Raw genomic sequence first — 23,324 nt, 5'->3', positions numbered from 1 at the left:
TAGAGAGAGAGAGAAAGAGAGAGAGAAAGAAAGAGGGAGAGAGAGAGAGAGAGAGAGAGGGGTTGAGAGAGCGAGCAAATGAGAGAAAATGAGTGAGTGAGAGCGAGAGAGTAATGGGGAAAGGTGGGGGGATGAAAGAGAGAGAGAGAGATAGAAAGGCTGGTTTGGATGGGACGAACTCACGAGTGGTTTACTGCGTAGGCCGTCGGCCCATTGCACAAAGGGAACAAGTGGGCTGGGGAAATAAACGAAAATCTCGAAAAATAACGCATCGCGGATACCGTATCGCGTTCTGTGTCTGTTCTTAAATTGTCTTTCTTTTCACTGAATCATTCACGCGACCGATAATCATTTCATCAACCAAGCGCAGCCCTGATTGTAGCCGCGATGGCGGTGAGGTCTTGCGTCAGCCTTTCCTTGATGTCCACAAGTTGGCCAGGCTCTCTGTGAAGAAAGTCCCTCGCCCTCAAATCCGTCTGTGTTCACAGCTTTCCACGACAATAGTGCTGGATATACCTAGTGAGTCACTGACTGACACGAGCAGTCATACCCGAAGATCAGGTCATCTGACTCACAATACAGTATGTCCTTGTTTCTGGAATCAGGGACGACTTTCTTGAAGCAGTTATTACGACCGTAGTCACGGTGCAGTGTTTGTTTTTGTTTGTTGAAAACCTCACCAACTTTGTTTCGGGTGGTCTACACACAGTGACCTGCATTTCCGACTGCACGTTCCGCCTCACTGAGGCATGTTGGGTCGAAATACTTTGCGACTAGGGAAAAAAACAGTCTTCTTTTTCACTTGAAACACTAGGGGCGGGGATGTAGCTCAGTCGGTAGCGCGCTGGATTTGTATCCAGTTGGCCGCTGTCAGCGTGAGTTCGTCCCCACGTTCGGCGAGAGATTTATTTCTCAGAGTCAACTTTGTGTGCAGACTCTTCTCGGTGTCCGAACACCCCCGTGTGTACACGCAAGCACAAGACCAAGTGCGCACGAAAAAGATCCTGTAATCCATGTCAGAGTTCGGTGGGTTATAGAAACACGAAAATACCCAGCATGCTTCCTCCGAAAGCGGCGTATGGCTGCCTAAATGGCGGGGTAAAAACGGCCATACACGTAAAAGCCGTGGGAGTTTCAGCCCATGAACGAACAAACAAACAAACTTGAAACACTATAATACCTGTACACGCATCGTCATTATGAGTCACACCATGCAGTTCAGTCATGTTATTGTCACAGCTGACCGGTTCACCCACTGACCCACATTCACTGCTATCAAGTGACACACTGCTCAGGTAGAGCGCCCCACGTATGTCATGTGCAGGTAACAGCGATATGTCGTGTCGGGCAAGAGTGGCCGAGTTTGTGTCAAAGTTTTCCTGAAACATGTCAGGCCTACCACTCTCAGTAGTTGCAACTATTGGGACTAAATTGGTCTCCACACTTGACTGAACCTTCACATTCTGATGATTCACATCATAACTTGCCTGTTTCTTTGTTTCGTCTGATGGCCTTTTTCTTTGTGTGCTGCACGCTGGTAGAGAGGGAAAGAGGGTGAGAGAGAGAGAGAGACGGAGAGAGATGAAGGAGAGAGAGAGGAAGGAAGAGAGAGACAGAGAGAGCGACTTAGCAAAAACGTTACTACACACATACTCACGCGTACAAACACACACACACATACTTACGCGTACAAACACACGCGTACAAACACACGCGTACACACACACACACACACACACACACACACACACACACACACACACACACACACACACATACTCACACATGTTGCGAAAGTGTGTGTGTGTGCAAATGTTAATTCTTTTTACATTACCTTACGTTCCAACCGTGTTCTTTATATTTGGATGTTTACATATCAACAGACAACAGCAAACTGTTAACGCTTACACTTTCTGCAGTACTTCGTCGTGCAGTGGATTCCTCAGACGTGTTGCCTCGCGATCTTCCCCGTCTATTCCCTTGGCCTTGACGTTCCGGACGGTTTCCTGCAGTGGGCCTGTTCATGTATCAGATTTGTAAATGGATGAAGATATTTTTTTAATTATATTTAATACACAAGTGTATGCGTGTTTAGGTGGTATCAGCCATCTGCACTTACGGCAGAATGACCGAGATCTTGTACGTGCCATTGTGGTGATACGGGGGTGGGACATGGCTTCCGTCACTGGGTCTACACATAAAGTTGACCCGTGTCCGTCCCCAAATTCGAACCTGTGACCTTCCGATCACAAGTCCAGTGCCCTACCAACTGAGCAACCGCCCCCCCCCCCTCCCCTGGGTGTTACTGTTTCTTGATTTCATTTGTGAGCCTTGAAGTCTTCGCCTCTAGTTAAATCTGTTTTCGAAAATGGAAAAAAATAATACGTTAGTTGTTAAGCTTCCAAGCCGAAATGCAGTAACAGTCCGGACTGAGTCGAAGATTGTTTAACCAAAATTTAAATCAACTTGATTCAAAAATGAGGTCGTCGTATTGCGGCCTCAACTTTCCCAAAAAATCGGATTTGACATCAAAGACATTTCTCAAACAAAATGAAAAAGGGCAGAGACTCGCTCCACACACACACACCCACACTCACACACCACCCCAAACAACGTCAGTTTGATTCCCAGTCTATATGGACACAACTTAGTCAATAAGTAATTAATTGTAAATAGGTGCAGTGCAAAATAAATGACCCACGTAAACTTTACATACCAACAAAATCCTTTTCTTTCGATTTAACGTCTGTACCATAACACAGACGAATCTGTACTTGAAGTCGTCGTTAAGTATACAAAGATAAAGGAAGGAGTAAACGAAGGAGATAATCTATCAAAAGGCTGTTTAATAATATCCCATGACCTCCCTTCTTTGTCTCTGTTACTTCAGTATGGGTATATATGTTGTATTTTTACAGCTCAATAAATACATCATGGACTCCAAAAAATATATGATAGTGCAGATTCCGATTTGGGCAAAGAACTACGTTCCTCCCGACCTTTGACCTCGCGCCGAACAATGTGACACATTTGTATGAAGTTCCAAAATCGTATCGCACGGCTTAGAAAACCATATCAGTTGCACGCAAACATGAATCTCGGAACTGATCTGTTGTATGGGATGCAATAAACAAACGTTTCTTTCATTATGAAAGCAATGCAGGTCGAAAAAAACGAACATTCAGCTTACAAGATACACAGATGCTAGCGAACGATCGAACCTCTGTTTGCTATCCGTGTGTCGACAAGCATCGCTACCATAGGAATAATCACAAAAAGAATATGCAACACAACAGAAAGAAAATGTGTTCCCTCAATACTGTTTCGAACGTTTTCTCCGTGTCCCTGTCTACTGCAGACCGGTTTACAAGAACAAAAACCAAAACAAAACAATGTCTCCCTTGCACCCGGACAACACACAGATAAAAACTAGAGTTTAAGCTGGCGCAACCTTAATCCAATCAGAAATATGCTTAAAGGTAGATTGTAATACACTCTTAATTGCTTTGCTGCTAAAGAGTTCTATCCGCAGTTATATTAACCCGTGCATAACACTAGTTTGAACAGTCGAACACCACTGATCATAATGCGAATGGTTGCGAACCAAAACAAAAAAACGAGTACCCTCCCTTGCATCGTACCAGACGACTGGTTTATCTACCGAGACGCGTCCTTTGGCTTCGCTTCGTTATCACGTATTTGCGAGCAAGTCTACTCTTTTGCCTGGCTCTGCAGTAAGTCCACATTGGCGATGAAGGTATCTAAGAACTTAACATGTGTGTATTTTTCCGTAATCCAGTCATATTCTTTCAAAATGCAATCAAGCGGCGGTGACAGACTTGGGTCCTGTTTTCCTCACACCCATACCAGTTTAGGTTCATGCAAACACACTCGCAAAACAGTTTATCACGTAGATACATTTCAAATAGGGAGCAAATGGTTAAATCTACATATGTGTTCCCTAAAATTTGCTTCTCTGTCAATAAGCCTAATTGTATAATAATACGTTCGAAAAAAACAACGTGGAATCGATTCTGAATCGAGTAAGCCAAATGGGGGCCAAACCGGTTTCCCCGTTCCGCCGACCTGAAACGCAAAAGAATTGTGCGCTTCAATTAAATGGATTTCTATACGACTTCATTACTTTCTTGCAACTTATGAACCTTTACTTAAAGCTTTTAAACGGTCTGAAAGTAGTGTTACCGCGTACTTATAGATGCACTCATTCGTTTTATTTTTTCAGCGACGGTCACTTAGTTTAAGGTTGCAAAAGGGCCAAGTCTCGCTGACAACACTGTTTCACACTCCACAGATCGCAACAGTGCCGCTAGTAGTCTACACTTTGTGTTTGATGGTAGAATGGGATATACAGATTACAACACTCGTGGTTTTTTATATGGCTTGTATTTCAGTCAAGACCCAGCGGGAATATCAATCGAGAGCCACTCGCCAGAGGCTCGTGTCTCCCGATGATATTCATCCGCTGGGTCTTGACTGAAATACAAGCCATATAAAAAAAACCACTCGTGTTGTAACCTATACATATACCTATGGTTCACACTTACCGGTCAGCATCTGCGGACGGTTCCTCGGGAATGTCACAGCGGCTATATCAAACAAAAAAGAGAGCAAGCATCAATGATTTAATGGATTTATCTCGATAATGACACAAGTGGAGTTAATGTGAATAATTTCAATGTAAAGGATTGGATTAAGCTTCGAAGATATTGCGGTCATTTAGCCATCTTGCTGAAATATTACATTTTAGCAAAACATGTTTGTTAGATCCTTTTTACATTTAGTCAAGTTTTGACTAAATGTTTTAACATAGAGGGGGAATCGAGACGAGGGTCGTGATGTATGTGTGTCTGTGTGTGTGTGTGTCTGTGCGTGTGTGTGTGTAGAGTGATTCAGACTAAACTACTGGACCGATCTTTATGAAATTTGACATGAGAGTTCCCGGGTATGATATCCCCGGACGTATTTTTCTTTGTTTTGATAAATACCTTTGATGACGTCATATTCGGCTTTTTGTAAAAGTTGAGGCGGCACTGTCACACCCTCATTTTTCAATCAAATTGATTGACATTTTGGCAAACCAATCTTCGACGAAGGCCGGACTTTGGTATTGCATTTCAGCATGGTGGCTTAAAAACTAATGATACTCTCTCTCTCTCTCTCTGCCTCTCTCTCTCTCTCTCTCTCTCTCTCTCTCTCTCTCTCTCTCTCTCTCTCTCTCTCTCTCTCTCTCTCTCTCTCTCTCTCTTACTTTTTTGACATGTCAGGATTCAATCTACAGCAGAAGTTTTCACGGAATTTTGATGCATCTGATTGAGTCAGTTTTCGATTCTTCCCGCATCGACAACATGTAAGCCACCTGCAAAAAAGAAAGTAGAATGTATCTTTCACACACACACACACACACACACACACACACACACACACACACACACACACACACACACACACAACAACAACACAATCAAAAACAACTACACAGCACGCACGCACGCACACACGTAAACATAAACAAAGACAAGGACAGATGCACACACACACACACACACACACACACACACACACACACACACACACACACACACACACACACACACACACACACACACACACACACACACAATCTTACTCCTCTTCTTCCTCGTCAGATTGAGACGTCCTTCCCAAGTATTCTTTCAATTTCTCATCAAGTGCTCTCATCATTGATCTGAAATGAATGGAAAAGTGTGTGAGAGGGATTAGTTAATTGCTAATGATTGTTATTTAATGTGTTAATCGTTAATATTTTTCCCTCTCGGGCGAGGGATGATTTGAGGGATGATTGAAAAAAGCCACCAATTGCTTATATCATTTCCCTCGTAAATAAACCATCTTCTCTCTCTCTCTCTCTCTCTCTCTCTCTCTCTCTCTCTTTGTCTCTGTCTCTCTGTCTCTCTCTTTCTGTCTCTCTCTCTCTCTCTTTGTCTCTCTCTTTCTGTCTCTCTCTCTTGCTCTTTGTCTCTCTCTCTTTCTGTCTCTCTCTTGCTCTTTCTGTCTCTCTCTCTGTCTCTCTCTGTCTCTCTCTCTGTCTCTCTCTCACACACTCTCACACTCTCACTCACTCTCTCTCTCTCTCTCTCTCTCTCTCTCTCTCTCTCTCTCTCTCTCTCTCTCATCTAACAATGAATAAAGAAACTAAAACCCACGTGCACATTTTGAAAATAATGTAAATTAGACTGTACCACGCTTTGCCCTTGAAATGCAGCAAGTTTATCAAACCTAGCTAGTTTAAAGTATTGTATGATCCTCACAAACAGTATACATTTGATTGACGTTTATCGTCCGTGACGATTACATTGGTACCATTTAGCGGCTAAAAAGTGTGAAAGAAAAAAATGGACATTTACTGGACTTTTTTGTATATTTCTTCATAACTTTTTGAGGCTTGTCCCTTCAAACTCGGCACTCATATAGTCTGTACACCTCTGATTTGATTGGAAAGTGTCTTTGATCTTTGTCAAATTTAAACGTCACGGCTTCAGCAAAAAATGTGTTGCAACTCTTTCTTTTTTTACACCTGTATTAAGTATATATATATGCGAGATTTATATAGCGCTTGACGTTCTCTAAGCGCTTTACATATTAATTTCTGTATGTGTGTGTGTGTTTAAGCACCATGCACCCTTCAACTATGAATGTAGGTATGATCAAGCATTCCCTCGTATTGTTTTCCTATTCTTGTACATTCAGGTAACTATTTCAAGGTTTATCTACTCCAATATAGACATACCTGTATTGCGTGGTGTTCTTTTGAAACTCCTGTTTGGTGTGTGTAGGTTCAAGAACTTCGCCGACATCTATTACCCCACTTACTTCACACTCATGGCTGCTGCTGGTCGGTGGCTTAAAAAAAACATAACGCAACACAATATTGATACTACCAGTCATAAACTAGGCAGATGCGTTTGTGAAGGTATCTTTGTAATAAAAACGGTTATATAACTAGAAAGGTCGTTCGTTTTCCTACCAAATTCATCTAACAGATTGATTTTACACGAGTTAGTATTCATACAGTGGAACAGACAACACCGACACCCTCAAAAATCAAACTGACAAAGGCAATGTTCCAAAGTTAAAAATTGACAATCCGTTTGCTGAATATGGTAGGGAAATCAATGTCGTTTCTAACCCTGTAACAGATGTAAAACAAATCACCCAAAACAGCCAAAGACCTGCACATAAATGCATCTGCCTGGTGTTGTTTTTATGACAGGTAGTATATGTAATACATTGCGTTGACAACAAGAACGGCAGGGTAAGGTATACATTATTGCAACCCTGCTTAGGCTACTCTCTGAGCAATCTGGCCTTTTTTTTAAAATCTTGAAACAGGAGTGGTGGTACCACAGCCTCATCTTTTTGTCCATTGAAAGACAGCCAAATAACCGGTTACCGATAACCAAAAGATGCAGAAATTGAGCCTGAGCAGATGAATCAGGGAACAAATGCAAAAACATGAAACAGTATATTCAACAACAGTCTTCTTTTTCTTCTTCTTCTTCTTCTCGTTCGCTGTTAACAACAGTGATACCTCGCATGTTTTATTCCGAGCCTTTTTGCTAAAGGTATCTAAAACAAAACAAGTATTTTCCAGTGATGGAAACAGATATAATGTATTGATGGTAAATTTCAAATTACTTGGTGCTTCGATGAAAGTTTCAAGTTTTGCCTGTACGTTCTTTATATGAAGAGTTTATTTTGTGCGTGCCGCCATTATGAACAAAATGTACACATCTACATGCACAAAACCACTGCACATATATTTGTTGCATACTTTTCATTTCTGATAACACAATACAAGTAATATAAATATATGTTCTCTAAATCAGATCAGATTGATACAATTCCCTTCCTATAATTGCAAACTTTTCATCAACACAATATAATAACGAGACAGTACAAAGGTGTAATACAAACGTCCTCACATTGTATTGTTTTTTTTAATGTAGCTATATTTCTTCTTGTCGCGTACTTTTATCAATTTGCAAACGAATTCGACCGCAACATTCTGAGAAAAAAATGCTTTTTACAGCGTTAGTGCGTTTACTGTATTAATGCTTTAACTGGTTCAAAACGTACCTGTGATTTTAGCTTTACATAAGGCTCGATCAGTCTGTTTCGATGATAAAACATGATACCGTAGTCTTCCAGCATGTCTTCGGCTCCCCGTCTCCGATAACCAAAGGTAATGTCTGTGCCTTTGCCCTGAAGAATATCCCGTCAATTTGAATCAATATGAAAATCGCAGTTGCAGCGAGTACGACGGGGCGGCGTGAGAGCATACTGGGAAAAGGAACAAGCGTCGGGACAAGCAAGAGAAGAGAGGATGAAAACAATAAAAAGATAAACAAAATATTTATACAAAATAAAAAAATAAATTTTAAATTAAACAAAAATATAGGCCTATATATGAAAATCAAAAAGATTAATAGGAAAATGAAGTGGGCATGTTGAAGAATCTCTCTCTCTCTTTCACGCACACACACACACACACACACACACACACACACACACGTGCACGCATAGATTCATCGAGTTACAACTCACGTACGTGTACGCATGTGCAGCAAACACACACACACACACACACACACACACACACACACACACACACATGTACACACACAGATAGTAAAAACTTACGCACATTCACACACACTGTCTGTCACGTGTCATTGACTAAAGTTTGGCAACCAGATGTTAGCAGAAAAAAATGTCAATTAAAAAGTGAGATCGCACGTGTCAGAAAGATACAGATTTGAGAGAAAAAGACCCTTCCCGTTGGATAATTTCTTCTTATTATTATTTTTCTTCAATACTGAGGAAATCCTGATTGAAATTGTTATTGTGTAATTGTGCACATATATATGTTCGATTAAGCTTTTTTATCGTTTCTTTGTGTTATTAGAAATGCGATGTGGTTCCAAAAGAAAAACATCCATGTTTGTGTAAAATGAAAATGGACAATAATGTGTAACTGTTCTTATTTTATCTTATATTATCTATCTTATCTTATACAGGGCAACTATCCTCATTGGATGGTGCGCCTAAGGTCCCAAGAGTGATAGATAAATTGGAAAGTGTATCTATGAAAATAAGAACAGGGGTGGGTTGATAGGCAAGCAACTGCTTTTTGCGATTCGCCCTAGAGCCCAGTTTCAGGCCGTGGGGCGAGCCTTCCACCCAGTGCTACCTAGCGCAGCAACTGGGCCACAAAGAAACATTACAAACAGGCGAACAACATGGAGCAAGAGCGATACATTAAATCTAATACATATATTCCACTGATTTTTTTGTGGGTGGGGAGGGGTGGAGAGGGAGGGATCTGGGGCAGGGGGGGGGGGGGGCAGGAAGGGAGTGGATTTTAAACAAGGGATGCATGTGAGCTGGCTCCTCTCAGCCAGGCCTCAATTATGGTCCTGAATGCCTTGGGGGAGTCTGCACTGACAGCCTCTTGGGGGATGTTGTTCCACAGGCGAATGGCTGACGGGACGAACGATGTTCTGTGGAAGACTGTGCAAGAGTTGGGGACCTGTACTCTGATGGTGTGCCCACTGGACGATCTCAGGACCGGTGTCAGGGTGCCTTCCCTTGGAGCTACATCGACCAGTGCACTCATCATTTGACTGACGCAATATAACATGATTCAACAGGGTTTCATTTACTAGTGCGCCTTGCGCCATTGGCGCATAACATCTCAACATGTCCCATTGGAATTCCCTTCAATGCGTCGAAGGGCGCACTGAGATTACGTACCACTGTGCCACCCCTTGCACACTTGTCACGGGAGTACAGTGTTCGGAATGACCTAAGCAAAAACGCGCACGAAGCCGAGCAACTTGCGAGTTTGTGAAACGCGCTGTGATTGGCTTTTAAAATGTAATTCATTAGTATTCAACCAATCCTGCGAACTATCTGTGCTTGCACGTTTACCTCTCTGGAAACTGTCAACAGAAGCGATATCGATCGAAACACGGACACCCCACACATACACACTCACGCGCACCTGATACACTGGCAAATTCTCATATCACCATATGGCACCAAATAGCACTATTTTGCATCTTTCGACAAAAGCATTTTCGGACCGCCTAGTCTGTAATGTCCCACCAGAATTTGGTTGAGGGGGACAAATGTCCCATTGTCTTTTTCTTCCAAGCGAAACCCTGCTGGCTGCATGATGTATACAGTGTACTTGTAATTATAGTTGCTGACCTTTCAATTTGACCGCACAAGTGGCTACTGTCGCTCTCACTTCCCACGCAACCACCCCTCACTCTCTCTCTCTCTCCCCCCTCTCTCTCTCTCCCCCTCTCTCTCTCTCACAAAGGCTTTACCGATTGCTTTGGTTTGTAGCTGTACTTTTCCGGTGATTTCAAGGTGCCCTTCAGAGACTGAGTTTTTACTTTTTTGCCACGGATGAAAATGGTCAGCTTTGGCGCCAAGTAAAGTATACTGCAATAAGCCTGGAAGAAAAGAAAATGTTAGTAAACACACTAGTTGCAAAACAATAATACTGTTGGTCTTCAAATCCCAAAACCGCTGCTGTCCAATCTCTATTCAGTCTCAAGTCGCGTATAGGAAAATCAAAACATTTAGTCAATCTGTAGGTGAAAAAGAATCAAAAAGAACACACTAATTTTTATTTCACAGTGACTAGTAAGTTCTGGACTTGCCGAAACACGCTATACGGACGGACACTGATTATTACCAAGACTCACCATTTACCAAAGTGAGTCAAAAAATAAATAAGTAAAATCAATTTCACTTTTCACACTTTTGATTTGGAGTGGACCCCATCTAAACCTTTGATATTGTTAAACGATTAAGTACTACGTATCTAATCACGTTTTGTATGTTGTAGAAATTGGCATGGTGTAGATTTAGTTCTGGAAGAGAGCGACATAGCATTTTATAAGGCATTATTACCAATTCAGGGCCCATTATGGCTTTTTGACCAATCAGGACGGATTCTAGGTGACCCTCTAAATGTGATAACGTTCAGGCAGGGACCCTTTTTGTTTATCACGCTAAAATTAAACAAGCAATCGGCGTCTGCATCTTCGCCGGTAAGAACGGTTGTTACTACGTACACTTCCAAAATGTCAACTACACCTTCTTTTTTCGTGACTTACATCATTATTCACGACAAATTGTGAAAAAAAACCGTCACGCATCTGTTTGGTGATTAACAAAGCTGCAAACGTGGAAATGCATGCTTTTATTCGGTGGAATTGATGCTAGCTTCTAATGAAAACGGGCCGTTACGTACGCATCACGTGTGACACAAACAACTCTCTGAGACATACAATAGACCTTTTTCACTTAAATTTTGGCGCATGCGCTGTGAAGTTTATTGTCAGATCTACCGGAACTAAGGGGCAAAAGGAAAAATCGACAACGAGGCTTGGTGCAAAGTAAAGTGCGGAGACGACGAGGCAACCTGTTGTGTTTAGAACAGCAAGTGCAACAGTGGAATGAAGAAAGAGAAATACGGTGGACAGATTTTGTCATTGTATGGCTTTCCGATGGGTGCAAGTGCGAAGGCGCAACAGCGAAGGACGCGATATGGGTGCAAGCAATCCGACGACAGGGGTTTGTCGTGCCATTGAAAAGTCTGCTCGCGTCACTTCGTGTCTGGCAATGGCACGGCTTTCAACGATGCCAACTCCGTTGACTTCGTACCCACCCTTAATCTTGGATTTGAGAGAACATCAAGAACAAGTGACTCTAGCAGAAGGACAAGGTACTGGTCGGAGACGTGACTTTGTCCGCTGAAGACCGACGACAAGCAAGCGGTTTTGCTTCCACCCCCCAGTGTCAACGCTGAAAATCATCGGATCTGGAAGAGACTCGATCAGAGCCAAGTAAGCTTTGTTTGTTTTTATCAATTTATGATCTGCTGACTTCAAATTGTCTTCCTACATCAGTGTATAAGAAATTTAAAATGAATCGGCAGCCCAAAACGGATGCATAGGAAGGGTCACGAAACAAATGCAAGATTTTAGAAAACAAACAAACAAGATCTAGACATATGTCGACAAGCCGCGTGCATTCAATCAACCGACTCTTGAATCGAGAAGATTAAGGAGGTTACTTGATACAGATAGTGATGCAGTTTTCAAGACATCGATAAAGCTCATGCTGAATCATTTTTTTTATTCCCAGAAATGTACCATTGAATTGATGCAACAACAAAAATAGCACTAGATTTCTACAATTTTGATTTTGCATAGAACACTCCAAAATAATTTCCGGGGAGCATCTCCCGCACCCCTAAGTTTTTTTCAATTTCAGGAGTTATTTCCCTCATGTATTTTCATGCTTAAATGCTGTGAGTGTGATGCATGTGTAATCTGATAACAAGATCATTGATGCTAATTCTATTGCTAATGTATACATTTGATTTTGTATTTACAGAAGCAGCCATTCCTTTGCCCTCCGCATCTAGTGAGAGCTTAGGACCAGGGCCAGATCATGCCTTTGCAAAGAGGGACATGACTACATGTGAGGGTATTGTTATTGGAACACAGACTACCTCAAGTTGGCAGAGCTGCAGATGATAATTACATAACAGGCCTCTGTGATTAATCGTCTGACTGAAGATGTTTCTGGCTTGAAGAAAGACAACATGAAGGTGAAAGAGAACACACGCTCTTTTTCTGTTGATTCTCTACTGAAAAATGACACTGCAGTATGGTTTTACACATATGGTGATCTTTCGGTATGCATGTACCTACTTCGTAAAAAAAGGCAGGTCTACATTACTGGGTTGATGAGCTGCCAAAGGCCACATCACTCCAAAGAGCAAGAAGCTTATTTTGTCATGTAATGGTTTATATAATTTACTCTGGTACTGTATAGAATAAAGGGCCCATTATCAATCAAATCTCTGGTCTGGTCTGAGTTTGTTTCATAAATGATTGTATGTGAGCTTACGAACATAACGATTCCCACTTAAAATAAATGCGATCAAGATAATTAGGTAGACAACATGTCAAGAGACGTTTATTCCTTATTTCTTGTTATAATTGAAGGATATTATTATGCAATATACTGCTTTGTTTTTTAAAATGGCTTCAAATTGTCTCCCTTGTACCGACCCTTGAGTACACAATTTGTGCATTCACTTGAGTTATTGCTTAAAGAAAATTACCCCCCAAAATTATTCAAAACAGTCTTTGACATATCTACAGTTTAATTAAAAGAAAAACTGTATTTTATTTTAAGTGATAAATAAATAATTATAGACAAATCTTGGGACTGTGCACAAACTGATCGGCTTGAACTCAAAAGTCGCAGCCAAGAATCTTCTGCAACTTTTGAGTGCAAGTCTGTCAGCTTGTGCACGGTCCCACAATCAGTTTAAAAAGAATTTTCCTTGATATAGCCTTGAAAAAAAAAGTAAGTAACAAATTTTGTACAAACAAATTTGTTCAAGGGAGACAATTGGAATCATGTTTTTTAAAATCGGTGAATTGCATTATAATTTCCTCAAAAAAATAACAAATAACTGTGAAATAAATTGAAAAAAAAAGTGCTAACATTATTACCTTGATTAGATCGATGTGTATGACAAGGAATTTCTATGTTTGCTGATTTCGTTGTCCGGTAATGACTTTCATGCACAGGGCTTCTAAATTCACTCGCTCAAACGCTCATGTCTGCACCAACATTAACACACGTCCATATTGGCACATTCATAAGGGATGGTGACAACACGCTCTTGAACAACAAACATGGCACAAAACGAATGAACATTTCAAACATTTCGCTATTGAATTAAATCATCAGAACATGGATATCGGGGCCCGGTAGCTCAGTTGGTAGAGCACTGGACTTGTGATCGAAAGGTCGCAGGTTCGAATTCGGGCCGGGACGGACACGGGTCAACTTTATGTGCAGACCCAGAGACTTCTTCTTCTTTTGCGTTCGATGTTATTGTACGGCCATATTATCGTGGGAGCGTAGACAGCCGATTTTCTCCCCACGCCAAGTTGGCTGCTGTCTTCCGTCTTCGGTGGTTGAGGTTCTTACTCAGGGTTGCCTCCTCCCCAAGAGTAGCTGCCTTGCTGGGCTGTCGAGTCCACTCTACCCGGGTTTGACATCGAAGTTTTCCTTCTCGTAGCCTTTGCCTTTCCCAAGGCGCACACAAGGCAGTGCGGGTTTTGAAATCGGAGTTGTCCTTCTCCTAGATGAGCGACCATCCAAGGTTAACGAGCCCCATCTGCCCGAAGCAGCTGGTTTTAAGGCGCCAGTGACCCGCCTGCATCCCTTCTCCTGTTAGTCGAAGACAGGGCCCGCCACGTGAAGGCCAGGAGCTGGATTTGACTGTCAGAGGTGTTTGGAGACACGAAGCCATTTGGAGCATTTCTTGGGAAGTAGGCGCTTATCTCTACTTCCACCCCGGCATAACAGTCCTTGGGCCCCAGACCCAGAGACGGAAGCCATGTCCCACCCCCGTGTCATCACAATGGCACGTAAAAGACCTTGGTCATTCTGCCATAAGTGCAGGTGGCTGAATACACCTAAACACGCAGACACCTGGGTAGCGCGACTCCGTTGCTGCTAGCTTTCCACTGGGAGGAAGCGACCCGAATTTCCCAGCGATGGGACAATAAAGTAATGAAAATGAAAATGAAAATGAAAAATCAAATCATAAAACATCTCACAAAATACCTCCTTGCCATTCCGAAGTTGAAGAAGAACACAGTCCAGCATTACACACACTACACTTTCATCACTGAGAATCGCTGTTCACAACACATGTCCTCGGCTCTGATACGTTCTCCGAATAATACACACAAGTCCTGGATGATGGTATAGTCCGTACGAAGCCGAAACACTTCTTACTATCCTCTGACACAAGTTCTTATCAGCTTCCACAATCTTCTGTCTTAACTGCAGGCCTAAAATCAAACCTGAACTCACACACAGAGGTGACAGCACTACGTACCCTCCCTCGCTGTAAACAAAGTACTGATTTTACCTGTCCATATCGAAACTACATACATTTTTCACTTGACAGAACAGTTAACTGTTGCTACTAACTTAATTAACTGGTATTGGAAAAAAATATCACACCTTGAAAACCATAGTTCAGTATATCATAACTATATGCAGCCTTCAAACGGTTGGTACCGGTTGTTGAAGATCTCTTAGTCGCGCTTCCTTGCATCCGGACTTCTTGGGTCAAAATTGAGGCCTTGAAGAGTCGTCCGGGGAAACTTGTCTTGTCTTGAAGCATACCTGAAAATGACTTTTTTTTTTTACTTGACACTGACAAATCTTATGCTGGGTACAAATGCTAAAACAAGTTGCGCCAGTCTGTCAAACATATATAACCAATCAATCAATCAATCAATATGAGGCTTATATCGCGCGTATTCCGTGGGTACAGTTCTAAGCGCAGGGATTTTTATTTTTTATTTAATTTTATTTTTTATGCAATTTATATCACGCACATATTCAAGGCGCAGGGATTTATTTATTTATAACGATACTGAACGCAGTACATTTCACAAGGACAATGCTTAGCTGAAAACCAGCATCCACGTCGAATAAGGTAAATCGCAACCCAGCATAGCGTAGTAGCAAAACTGTCCCACAGGAAATCACGCTTCCCTGTGTTTAAAAAAAATCTGTTTAACTTTCTAAGCTTGTAGCCCTGAAAGTCAAAAAATTATGCACTAGCCTCTGGCAAGTGATTCTGAAAACGTACCAGCTAGAGAGCAAATTTTACGAACCAAACCAACAATTTGATTCAGCATCTTCACTCGCATTTGGCGAGTAGATGAACACTTCTACTCACCAGTTGCATGCTTCTACTCACTATGGCGAGTAAAATACTTGCCACTTTCAGGGCTGGTTTGTTTTTAACCTAAACATAATGTTGTAGTTTTCCAGAAATTGCTCTACACACAAACATACACCACCGCCCTGGTCTCTTGACTAAATGTAAAATGCATAGTTTTTTGATGATGCACTTTATAAATATCACTGTTTCTCTTTTCCCAGTCTTGTAGCTGTTGTACTTGTAGTTAACAAGCTCTATATTTTAACTTTGAGACTTATGTTCTGAACAAAATAGATCACACTCTGATGTAAACCTCTAGGTAACGCAACCCTAATTTCCTTAATATTAATTATTATACACACTTACTTAACAATTTGTATGTCAGCGAGAGCAGCTGGTGCAGTTTTCTTGGCAGCATGCCCATTCCACATACATTTGTAGTGTGTACAAGTTTTGTCTGGTGGCACAGTGTCGATTCCTTCAGCCATGTAGTGTGAAGCAGCCACATGGTTGCAAGACTGTCCTTTCTGGGTAAAAACAACAACACACAATCAAATTCCGTTTGTATCATCTTGATTTTCCTTAGCCTGCTAATAACAATTAACTTTATCTTTCCTAGGAATTCCTACAGAGAGCTTGTAAGCGCATGCTGTTGATATCTATATAAAATATATACCGCCTCAGAATGGAATTTGATCTTACTGCAGTGATAACCTTCATTGACAAGAGGATTCACAAACTCATGTGTACGTACACATTAAATAAAACTCCGCACTCAGGTACCTGGTATATTGAACATGCCTAGCCAACATGGCATGGTCTCCTGGAGATACTGATTGAAATTACATAAACATGCTGCTCATAACTTTGTCAAAAAAGACAGCTTTTGCATGCAGACATTTTCAGTAGAGAATTATGAATCTCTGTGTGTGTTTGTCACTTTGTGTGCCATGCATTATATGACTGAGTATGAAAACTGATTGTGTAAGATACCAAGTAACGCAGCCATCAAGTTAATCCCACAAGACATACAAGGCCAACAACACTTACCCAGCAATACACTCGCAGTAGGCTCCAAGTGCCTGTCCGGTCAGCGTCCCCCCACAACAGCATACACTTCGTTGCGAGTCTGCTTCATTGACGTCAGCACACTCGCTCTGAGTCTGATCACCACAGTTGCTTACTAGCTGTTGTGCCATGCAAAAAGACATTCTATGCACACAGTATGTCTATCGTTTACCCCAAGGTTTTGCATTCTTTGCGCTGGATGCGTCGTATAACTTGTCGAACGTCGACGCAGTAGTATCAGTAAGAAAGTTGATCCAGAGATCTGTTGATCTGTGGTCCATCACCTCTGCTTCGCTTATGCAGGGGAAGTTCGCCAAGTCTTTCGTCCATATACCACCAATAGCCGTTTCAAACCGTACCTTCGTGCATGTCCTTGACTTTTTGTTCATGATTTTGAACAAGATAATCCGTTTTCTTGCAGAATTTCTCAAAGTAATCCTCTGGCAATAGTACTTCGAGCACCGAAAGTGAATGAGGTATTTCAGGCTGCCCCTTATTTCCGGTTATCAGAGAGAGGCTGCCGTGCCCTAAAATCTGATTGGTCGAAACGCTGGGGGCAAAGGTTATACGAAAAAGGTCTATTCTTCCAATGTTTTTCTTCGGTTGAATAAATGCATTTTATGCATCTTAAAGCTGCACTTATTGACATGATCGCAAATGAATTAGTGATTGTAAATTGTAAAGAAAATAATTTGGTTACGGAGGTCGGTCAAAGTGAGCGTGACAACATTCGATGCGTACGTAACGCTGTTTTTAACTTCTTTTTGTGTGTAGTATCATGTACAAAAGAAATGACAGCATGTGCACAAGTACAGGAATAATTCTTTATCGTTCCACAAAGTAACTTTTCAACAAATTATCCAAAATCACCGACCATGGGAAATAGCTTCCAAAATATGTACCCAGCCTGTTCCCATTTTGTTGACGCCATTTTAGTTGATTTACCGACATTTTTACACTATTTTAGATATCAAAATACAAATATGTTCATTCAGTTTGCTGTGGGTGCTTTTTCAGCCATATCTGTGTCCAGATAAACAGGGGGAAAGGCCTAGCAACATTTGCTTCTGTGAACATTTGGTTTTAAGTGACTGACCTGGGAAGTCACCAGCTTTGGAAAATAACTCATACACAATAAGCCGACTTGCTTGACTGCATACAAGGGTTGTATTTTAGAAAAACATAAGATAATATGAAAGGTTTTTGTATACGATTAAGAAACAAATAGAGAACGTGTTTTTCGAGTGTAAAGAAATAGTGTATATTTCCTCACAGAAAGATTTGAAATGTTGTGTAGTGAATGTATGGTTCTTTGTGTACCTTGTTTGTAAGGTAGTGGTGCTGTTGTTGTGTTGTAATACATGTATTTGGAGAGAAAAAAAGTCTTGCAGGACCCAAACATAAAAAAAATATAAAAAAGGAACAAATACTTGCAGAGATATCATGTGGAAATTCACATCTAAAGTTTTATAAACACCTGTTGAGTAGCTTTTGTGAATCTACCCACACACACACGAGGGTATGACTGTCTTTTTTTTTCTTTTTTTTTTTTCTTTTGACTTTCCCGTCTGGTAGAGACTCGGTTTGATATGACACACAGTTACATACACACACTCACACTCAGACAAACACACACACACACACACACACACACACACACACACACACACACACACACACACAAAGCGCACGCGCGCGCGCGCACACGCACACATCCTCTCAATTTCCAGTCTACGGCAATACATTAAAGTCAAATGTTCAAAGTTAAAAATGTGTTCCTTATAATGTAAATGGACTTGGAGATTTCAAGAAAAAGACAGATGTGTTTGATTTTCTAAGACAGCAGAATGGAAATGTTTTCTTATTACAAGAAACACACTAGAAAAGCCACCAAGAAAATTTGATTAGGTCACAGTGGGTTATGAATGTATTGTTGCTGGTAATGATTCTGCAAGTAGAGGTGTTGCTGTATTGTTTAAAAATAATTTGATTATAAGATTCATAATATTGTTAAAGATAGATGATGATGGAAGGTATGTTTTGATTGATATTGAGTTTGTGAAAAAACCGTCTGACGCTTGCAAATGTTTATGGCCCACGTAATGCTGATTGTCCTGTCTTTTTTGATAAACAATTTGAGAACATTGTGCAGATGAATAATGAGTTAATTATCATTGGAGGCGACTGGAATGTTGTTATAAACCCCGATATTGATACAAACTACCCGACCAAATCTTATAAAGTTAATAGTAGGAAACAATTTGTTGATGTTATGGAGCAGTATGATCTTATTGACATATATAGAGCCGTACATGCAAAATTGAGACAGTATACATGGAGGCGGTTCCATAGTTCACAGCGAAGCAGACTTGATTATTTTATTGTGTCAGAGCAGTTAGGTTTTGAGATTGTGAAAGCTGATATCACACCAGGTTATTATTCTGATCACTCAATTATTGGTGTAAGTGTTAGAACTGATGTTGTTAAACGTGATAGACTTTTTTGGAAGTTTAACAATTCACTGTTGACAGATATGGAATTTGTAAATATAGTTGATGTAAAGATACTATATGCATTACCTGTTTATAATTTGGATAATATTGATTTCATTGACGATGATGATTTACAGTTATTGATTGATGATCAGGTGTTTTTTATAAGATGTTATTGATGGAAAAAAGAGGTAGATGCATTTCATATTCCTCATATAAAAAAGGGAAAATAACAGAAAAGAAAAAGATCTTCTTTCTCAAATATACACTTTGGAAAGTAATTTGACAGAGTATAATATACAACTTTTAGAGCAAAAACGACAGGAGTTAATTCAAATAAGGCAGAAAAAAGTGGATGGTATGATAATTAGATCCCGTGGATTGGAGAAGGGGCATACAAAATACAAAATATTTTTGTAATTTGGAGAAAAGACAGTTTGTCCAGAAGTCCATGTGCTTCTTGCAGAAAGATAATGGTGAAGTTATCCATGATAATGCTTTGATTGTAAAAGAAGCACATAATTTTTATGAGGATTTATATGCTTCAAGAGAAGCCGAACTGTTAAATCAAGAGATGGATGAAAACCTGGTTCATCCTGTATTAATAGATGCTGAAAGTAAACAATTGGAAGGAAGACTAACTCAATGTGAGTTACTCAAAAGCTGTGAAAAAATAAACAACGACAAAAGCCCAGGATCAGACGGGTATTCTGCGGAATTCTTTAAGTTTTTTTTATTCGTATTTAGACAAATTTACGTTGCGGTCCATAAATTGTGGATTTGAGAAAGGAGAAATGTCTGTGACTCGGAGACAGAGAGTTATAGTATGTATTCCAAAGGAAGGAAAAAACAAAACACTTTTGAAAAATTGGAGACCAATTACTCTGTTAAATACAGTTGATAGGATTGCATCAACGTGCATTGCTGAGCGGTTTAAACGTGTTTTGCCAAATTTGATTCATGGTGATAAAAAAGGCTTTTTGAAAGGAAGATATATTGGTGAAAACGTCAGATTAATATGATACCTTGTTTTACTCAAATAAACATAACATACCTGGCCTACTTTTGATGGTTGATGTTGAAGGCTTTCGACAGTGTCGCCTGGTCATTTGTTGAAAAATCTTTGAAACAAATTCAACTTTGGAAATGATATGAAACGATGGATTTTTACTTTTTATTGTAAAATTAAGTCTTGTGTCTCAGTTAATGGTCGGTATTCAGCATGGTTTAATGTAGGTCGAGTCATCCGGCAAGGGGATCCGCTGTCACCTTATTTATTATTGATTTGTGCCGAAATATTGTCTCTTATGGTACGCCAAAACAAAAAGATTTGTGGTATGAATATTTTTGGCGAAAATATTTTATTGTCACAATTCGCCGATGATACCAGTCTGTTTCTTGATTATACAGAGCAATCATTTTGCGAAAGTATAAAAGTGTTACAACATGTTTCGTCACTGTCAGGTCTGAGAATGAATTATGATAAAATGTAGTTTGGTTAGGACCTTTAAAGTTATCCAAAAGAAGATTTTTGCCTAATTGAATTTTACCTGGAACCCGCATCATTTCAAAGCATTTGGTGTTATTTTTTCAGTAAATGTATCCGATGTGGTTTTTCTTAATCATAGAAATAAATTAAAGGAAATTCAAAAACGTTTGAATTCATGGACCAGAAGGAACTTAACACCATTTGGTAAGATAACAGTCTTAAAAACCTTGGCAATTTCCAAATTGACACACTTGTTTACGAATCTACCTGATCCAGATGAACAGTTTATGATAGAGTTAAATCAGATTTTTTTCAAATTTCTTTGGGATGGAAAAAGAGATAAAATTAAAAGAATTACGGTCACCCAACCTTATGAAGATGGGAGGATTAAATGTTTTCTGTCATCTCTAAAAATTGTTTGGTTAAAAGGGGTTTTGGTCTTACTGGCTTAAAATCAAGATTATTGTTTAAAGCCATATGTACTCGATGACTATACACGCTAATTGCTTTACCAACAGCTGGAGACATGCTAAATTAAGTTCCCTGCAAGATATTGTGGTCTAGGACCCCTTAAATGTTGAGATATTTGAATTTTTATTTTGATCTAGATCGTCCTATTTATAGATTTGCCAACAGAGGGAACGTTGACGCAAGGGAAATAACTCCGCGTCTTTGTTGACATCCTCACTTTTTCAGAGGCTAGAACAAGCTGTAATGCATGTATATGGTCCGCGCATGGCGACATATCGTCATTACATGGTCTTATGGTGCGTTTGACATCGATTATGGGCAAACTACACTTTGTAAACACGGGAGCGCGTACATATGCCTTTAAAGCATATCCATTTGTTATAACAATTAATATGAGAGGAGAAGAATTTGCAAATGTTTTGATGCAGAAAATGGATAACCCGTTTTGGACCAATGTATTTAAACATTATATAAGAAATTACATGGAAAATGTGACCCAACCACCTTCAACGATTTTGTATCAGAATGTTTACATTATACTGTTAATATTCGCAGAGATAAAAAGACAGTGTACATTAAAAATTGGAATGACAATGGAATTGTTCAAATTGGTCATATCTTGGGACAAAATGGATACTTATCCTAAAATGCGTTTAAAATGAAATATCCGAATGTGCGAGGAGCTTTTGTATTGTATGAAGGTGTAATCCAGGCTGTTAAAAAATACGAAATGGCTATTTTGCCGGTACCGGCAAAATAACGATATGTTACGGTAGAGGCTATTTTGCCGGTTGGACGCTGCCCATTGCGTATACCGGCAAAATAACGATATATTACGGTAGAGGCTATTTTGCACCAAGGCCTACGTCTCACGAGGATGGTTCATTTGCACCAAGGCCTATACGACGTCTCAAGAGGATGGTTCAGTCGCACCAAGGCCTACGACGTCTCATGTAGCGGTTGTGGAACTAGTGTATGATATGACAGCCGCCCCAAACCCACTACCACCAACAACAACACCACAGTCTGACGAGGAGGGTTCATTCGCACCAAGGCCTACGACGTCTGACGAGGAGGGTTCATCCGCACCAAGGCCTACGTCGACGTCTCTTGATAATGTGACATTACCACCAAAATCCCGGAAGAGAGGCAGACCAAAAGGAAAAGTAGTAAATGCTATTGGACTGCCTAGCCGGAAAAAATGCAAGGTTGACAAACCGGTTCCCTTTTCAAAGAAGTCCTCGGTGGATCGAGACAGACAAATTCTGAGCTACTTTGTCGGTGAGGCAGACACAATCCGTGCTCTGAAAGGCAAACTTCTTTCAGAGCAATCCGTTGAGCAGGTACCTTCGGCAGTACCCACAGCAGTACTGGACGTGAACATATCCATCATTAAAGTTCGGCGATATTTCGACACGGAGAGAGAGAGAGAGAGAGAGAGAGAGAGAGAGAGAGAGAGAGAGAGAGAGAGAGAGAGAGAGAGAGAGAGAGAGAGAGAGAGAGAGAGAGAGAGAAATATGGTTTTTATTCGTGTATAAGACAAGGTTGTAATTGCTTTCGAAGTTTGCACATCAGAAATACAAATATTGAAGATTACTTGTGTATTGCCTTTGTGAGATGGAGAATCCGACTAGACGTTTCACTTTACTACCTTCAGCAGCGTCCAACCGGCAAAATAGCTTCTACCGTAACATATCGTTATTTTGCCGGTAAAATAGCGTGCTGTCTAAAAAATATCAGAGAAAAATCGGTTTAGAATTTGATAAACATTTTATTATGACAGAGCCCACTGTGTGGAAATATATATGTAAAGGTAAGACACAATCTATTTACCAACCATTGACTGAACATGTTACGGTCCCAAAATGTATCGAAAAATGGTCTGAATCTGTAAACAGTTTGTTAGATAAGAAGGTTATTTTTCAACATGTTTTTAAAATAACAAAGGATA

The 23,324-nt window shown here is 40.4% G+C and overlaps 1 protein-coding gene and 2 long non-coding RNA genes across 4 annotated transcripts in view; 1 reads left to right on the top strand and 2 right to left on the bottom strand.

Annotated features, from left to right (window-relative positions):
• Nucleotides 1-23,324, bottom strand: part of LOC138975828 (MORC family CW-type zinc finger protein 3-like) — a 48,748-nt gene that overhangs the window by 6,564 nt on the left and 18,860 nt on the right. For both annotated transcript variants that reach the window (XM_070348592.1, XM_070348593.1), the window contains 7 exons: nucleotides 10,395-10,523; nucleotides 8,137-8,262; nucleotides 6,788-6,900; nucleotides 5,648-5,725; nucleotides 5,270-5,377; nucleotides 4,566-4,607; nucleotides 1,909-2,017 (listed from right to left, as the gene is read on the bottom strand). In XM_070348592.1, coding sequence (XP_070204693.1) covers nucleotides 1,909-2,017; nucleotides 4,566-4,607; nucleotides 5,270-5,377; nucleotides 5,648-5,725; nucleotides 6,788-6,900; nucleotides 8,137-8,262; nucleotides 10,395-10,523 — 705 coding nt within the window. The remainder of the gene's footprint in view (nucleotides 1-1,908; nucleotides 2,018-4,565; nucleotides 4,608-5,269; nucleotides 5,378-5,647; nucleotides 5,726-6,787; nucleotides 6,901-8,136; nucleotides 8,263-10,394; nucleotides 10,524-23,324) is intronic.
• LOC138977405 (uncharacterized) lies at nucleotides 11,588-12,946 on the top strand. Its single transcript, XR_011459263.1, has 2 exons — nucleotides 11,588-11,924; nucleotides 12,478-12,946. It is a non-coding gene; the product is annotated as an uncharacterized lncRNA (long non-coding RNA).
• Nucleotides 14,984-18,218, bottom strand: LOC138975834 (uncharacterized). Its single transcript, XR_011458779.1, has 3 exons — nucleotides 16,904-18,218; nucleotides 16,220-16,380; nucleotides 14,984-15,306 (listed from the first exon to the last, which is right to left on the bottom strand). It is a non-coding gene; the product is annotated as an uncharacterized lncRNA (long non-coding RNA).

Source organism: Littorina saxatilis, linkage group LG9, assembly GCF_037325665.1.
Source record: "Littorina saxatilis isolate snail1 linkage group LG9, US_GU_Lsax_2.0, whole genome shotgun sequence".
Lineage (NCBI taxonomy): Eukaryota > Metazoa > Mollusca > Gastropoda > Littorinimorpha > Littorinidae > Littorina > Littorina saxatilis.
Note: the sequence above shows the minus strand (reverse complement) of the source record. Positions and strands in the feature narration are given on the sequence as shown.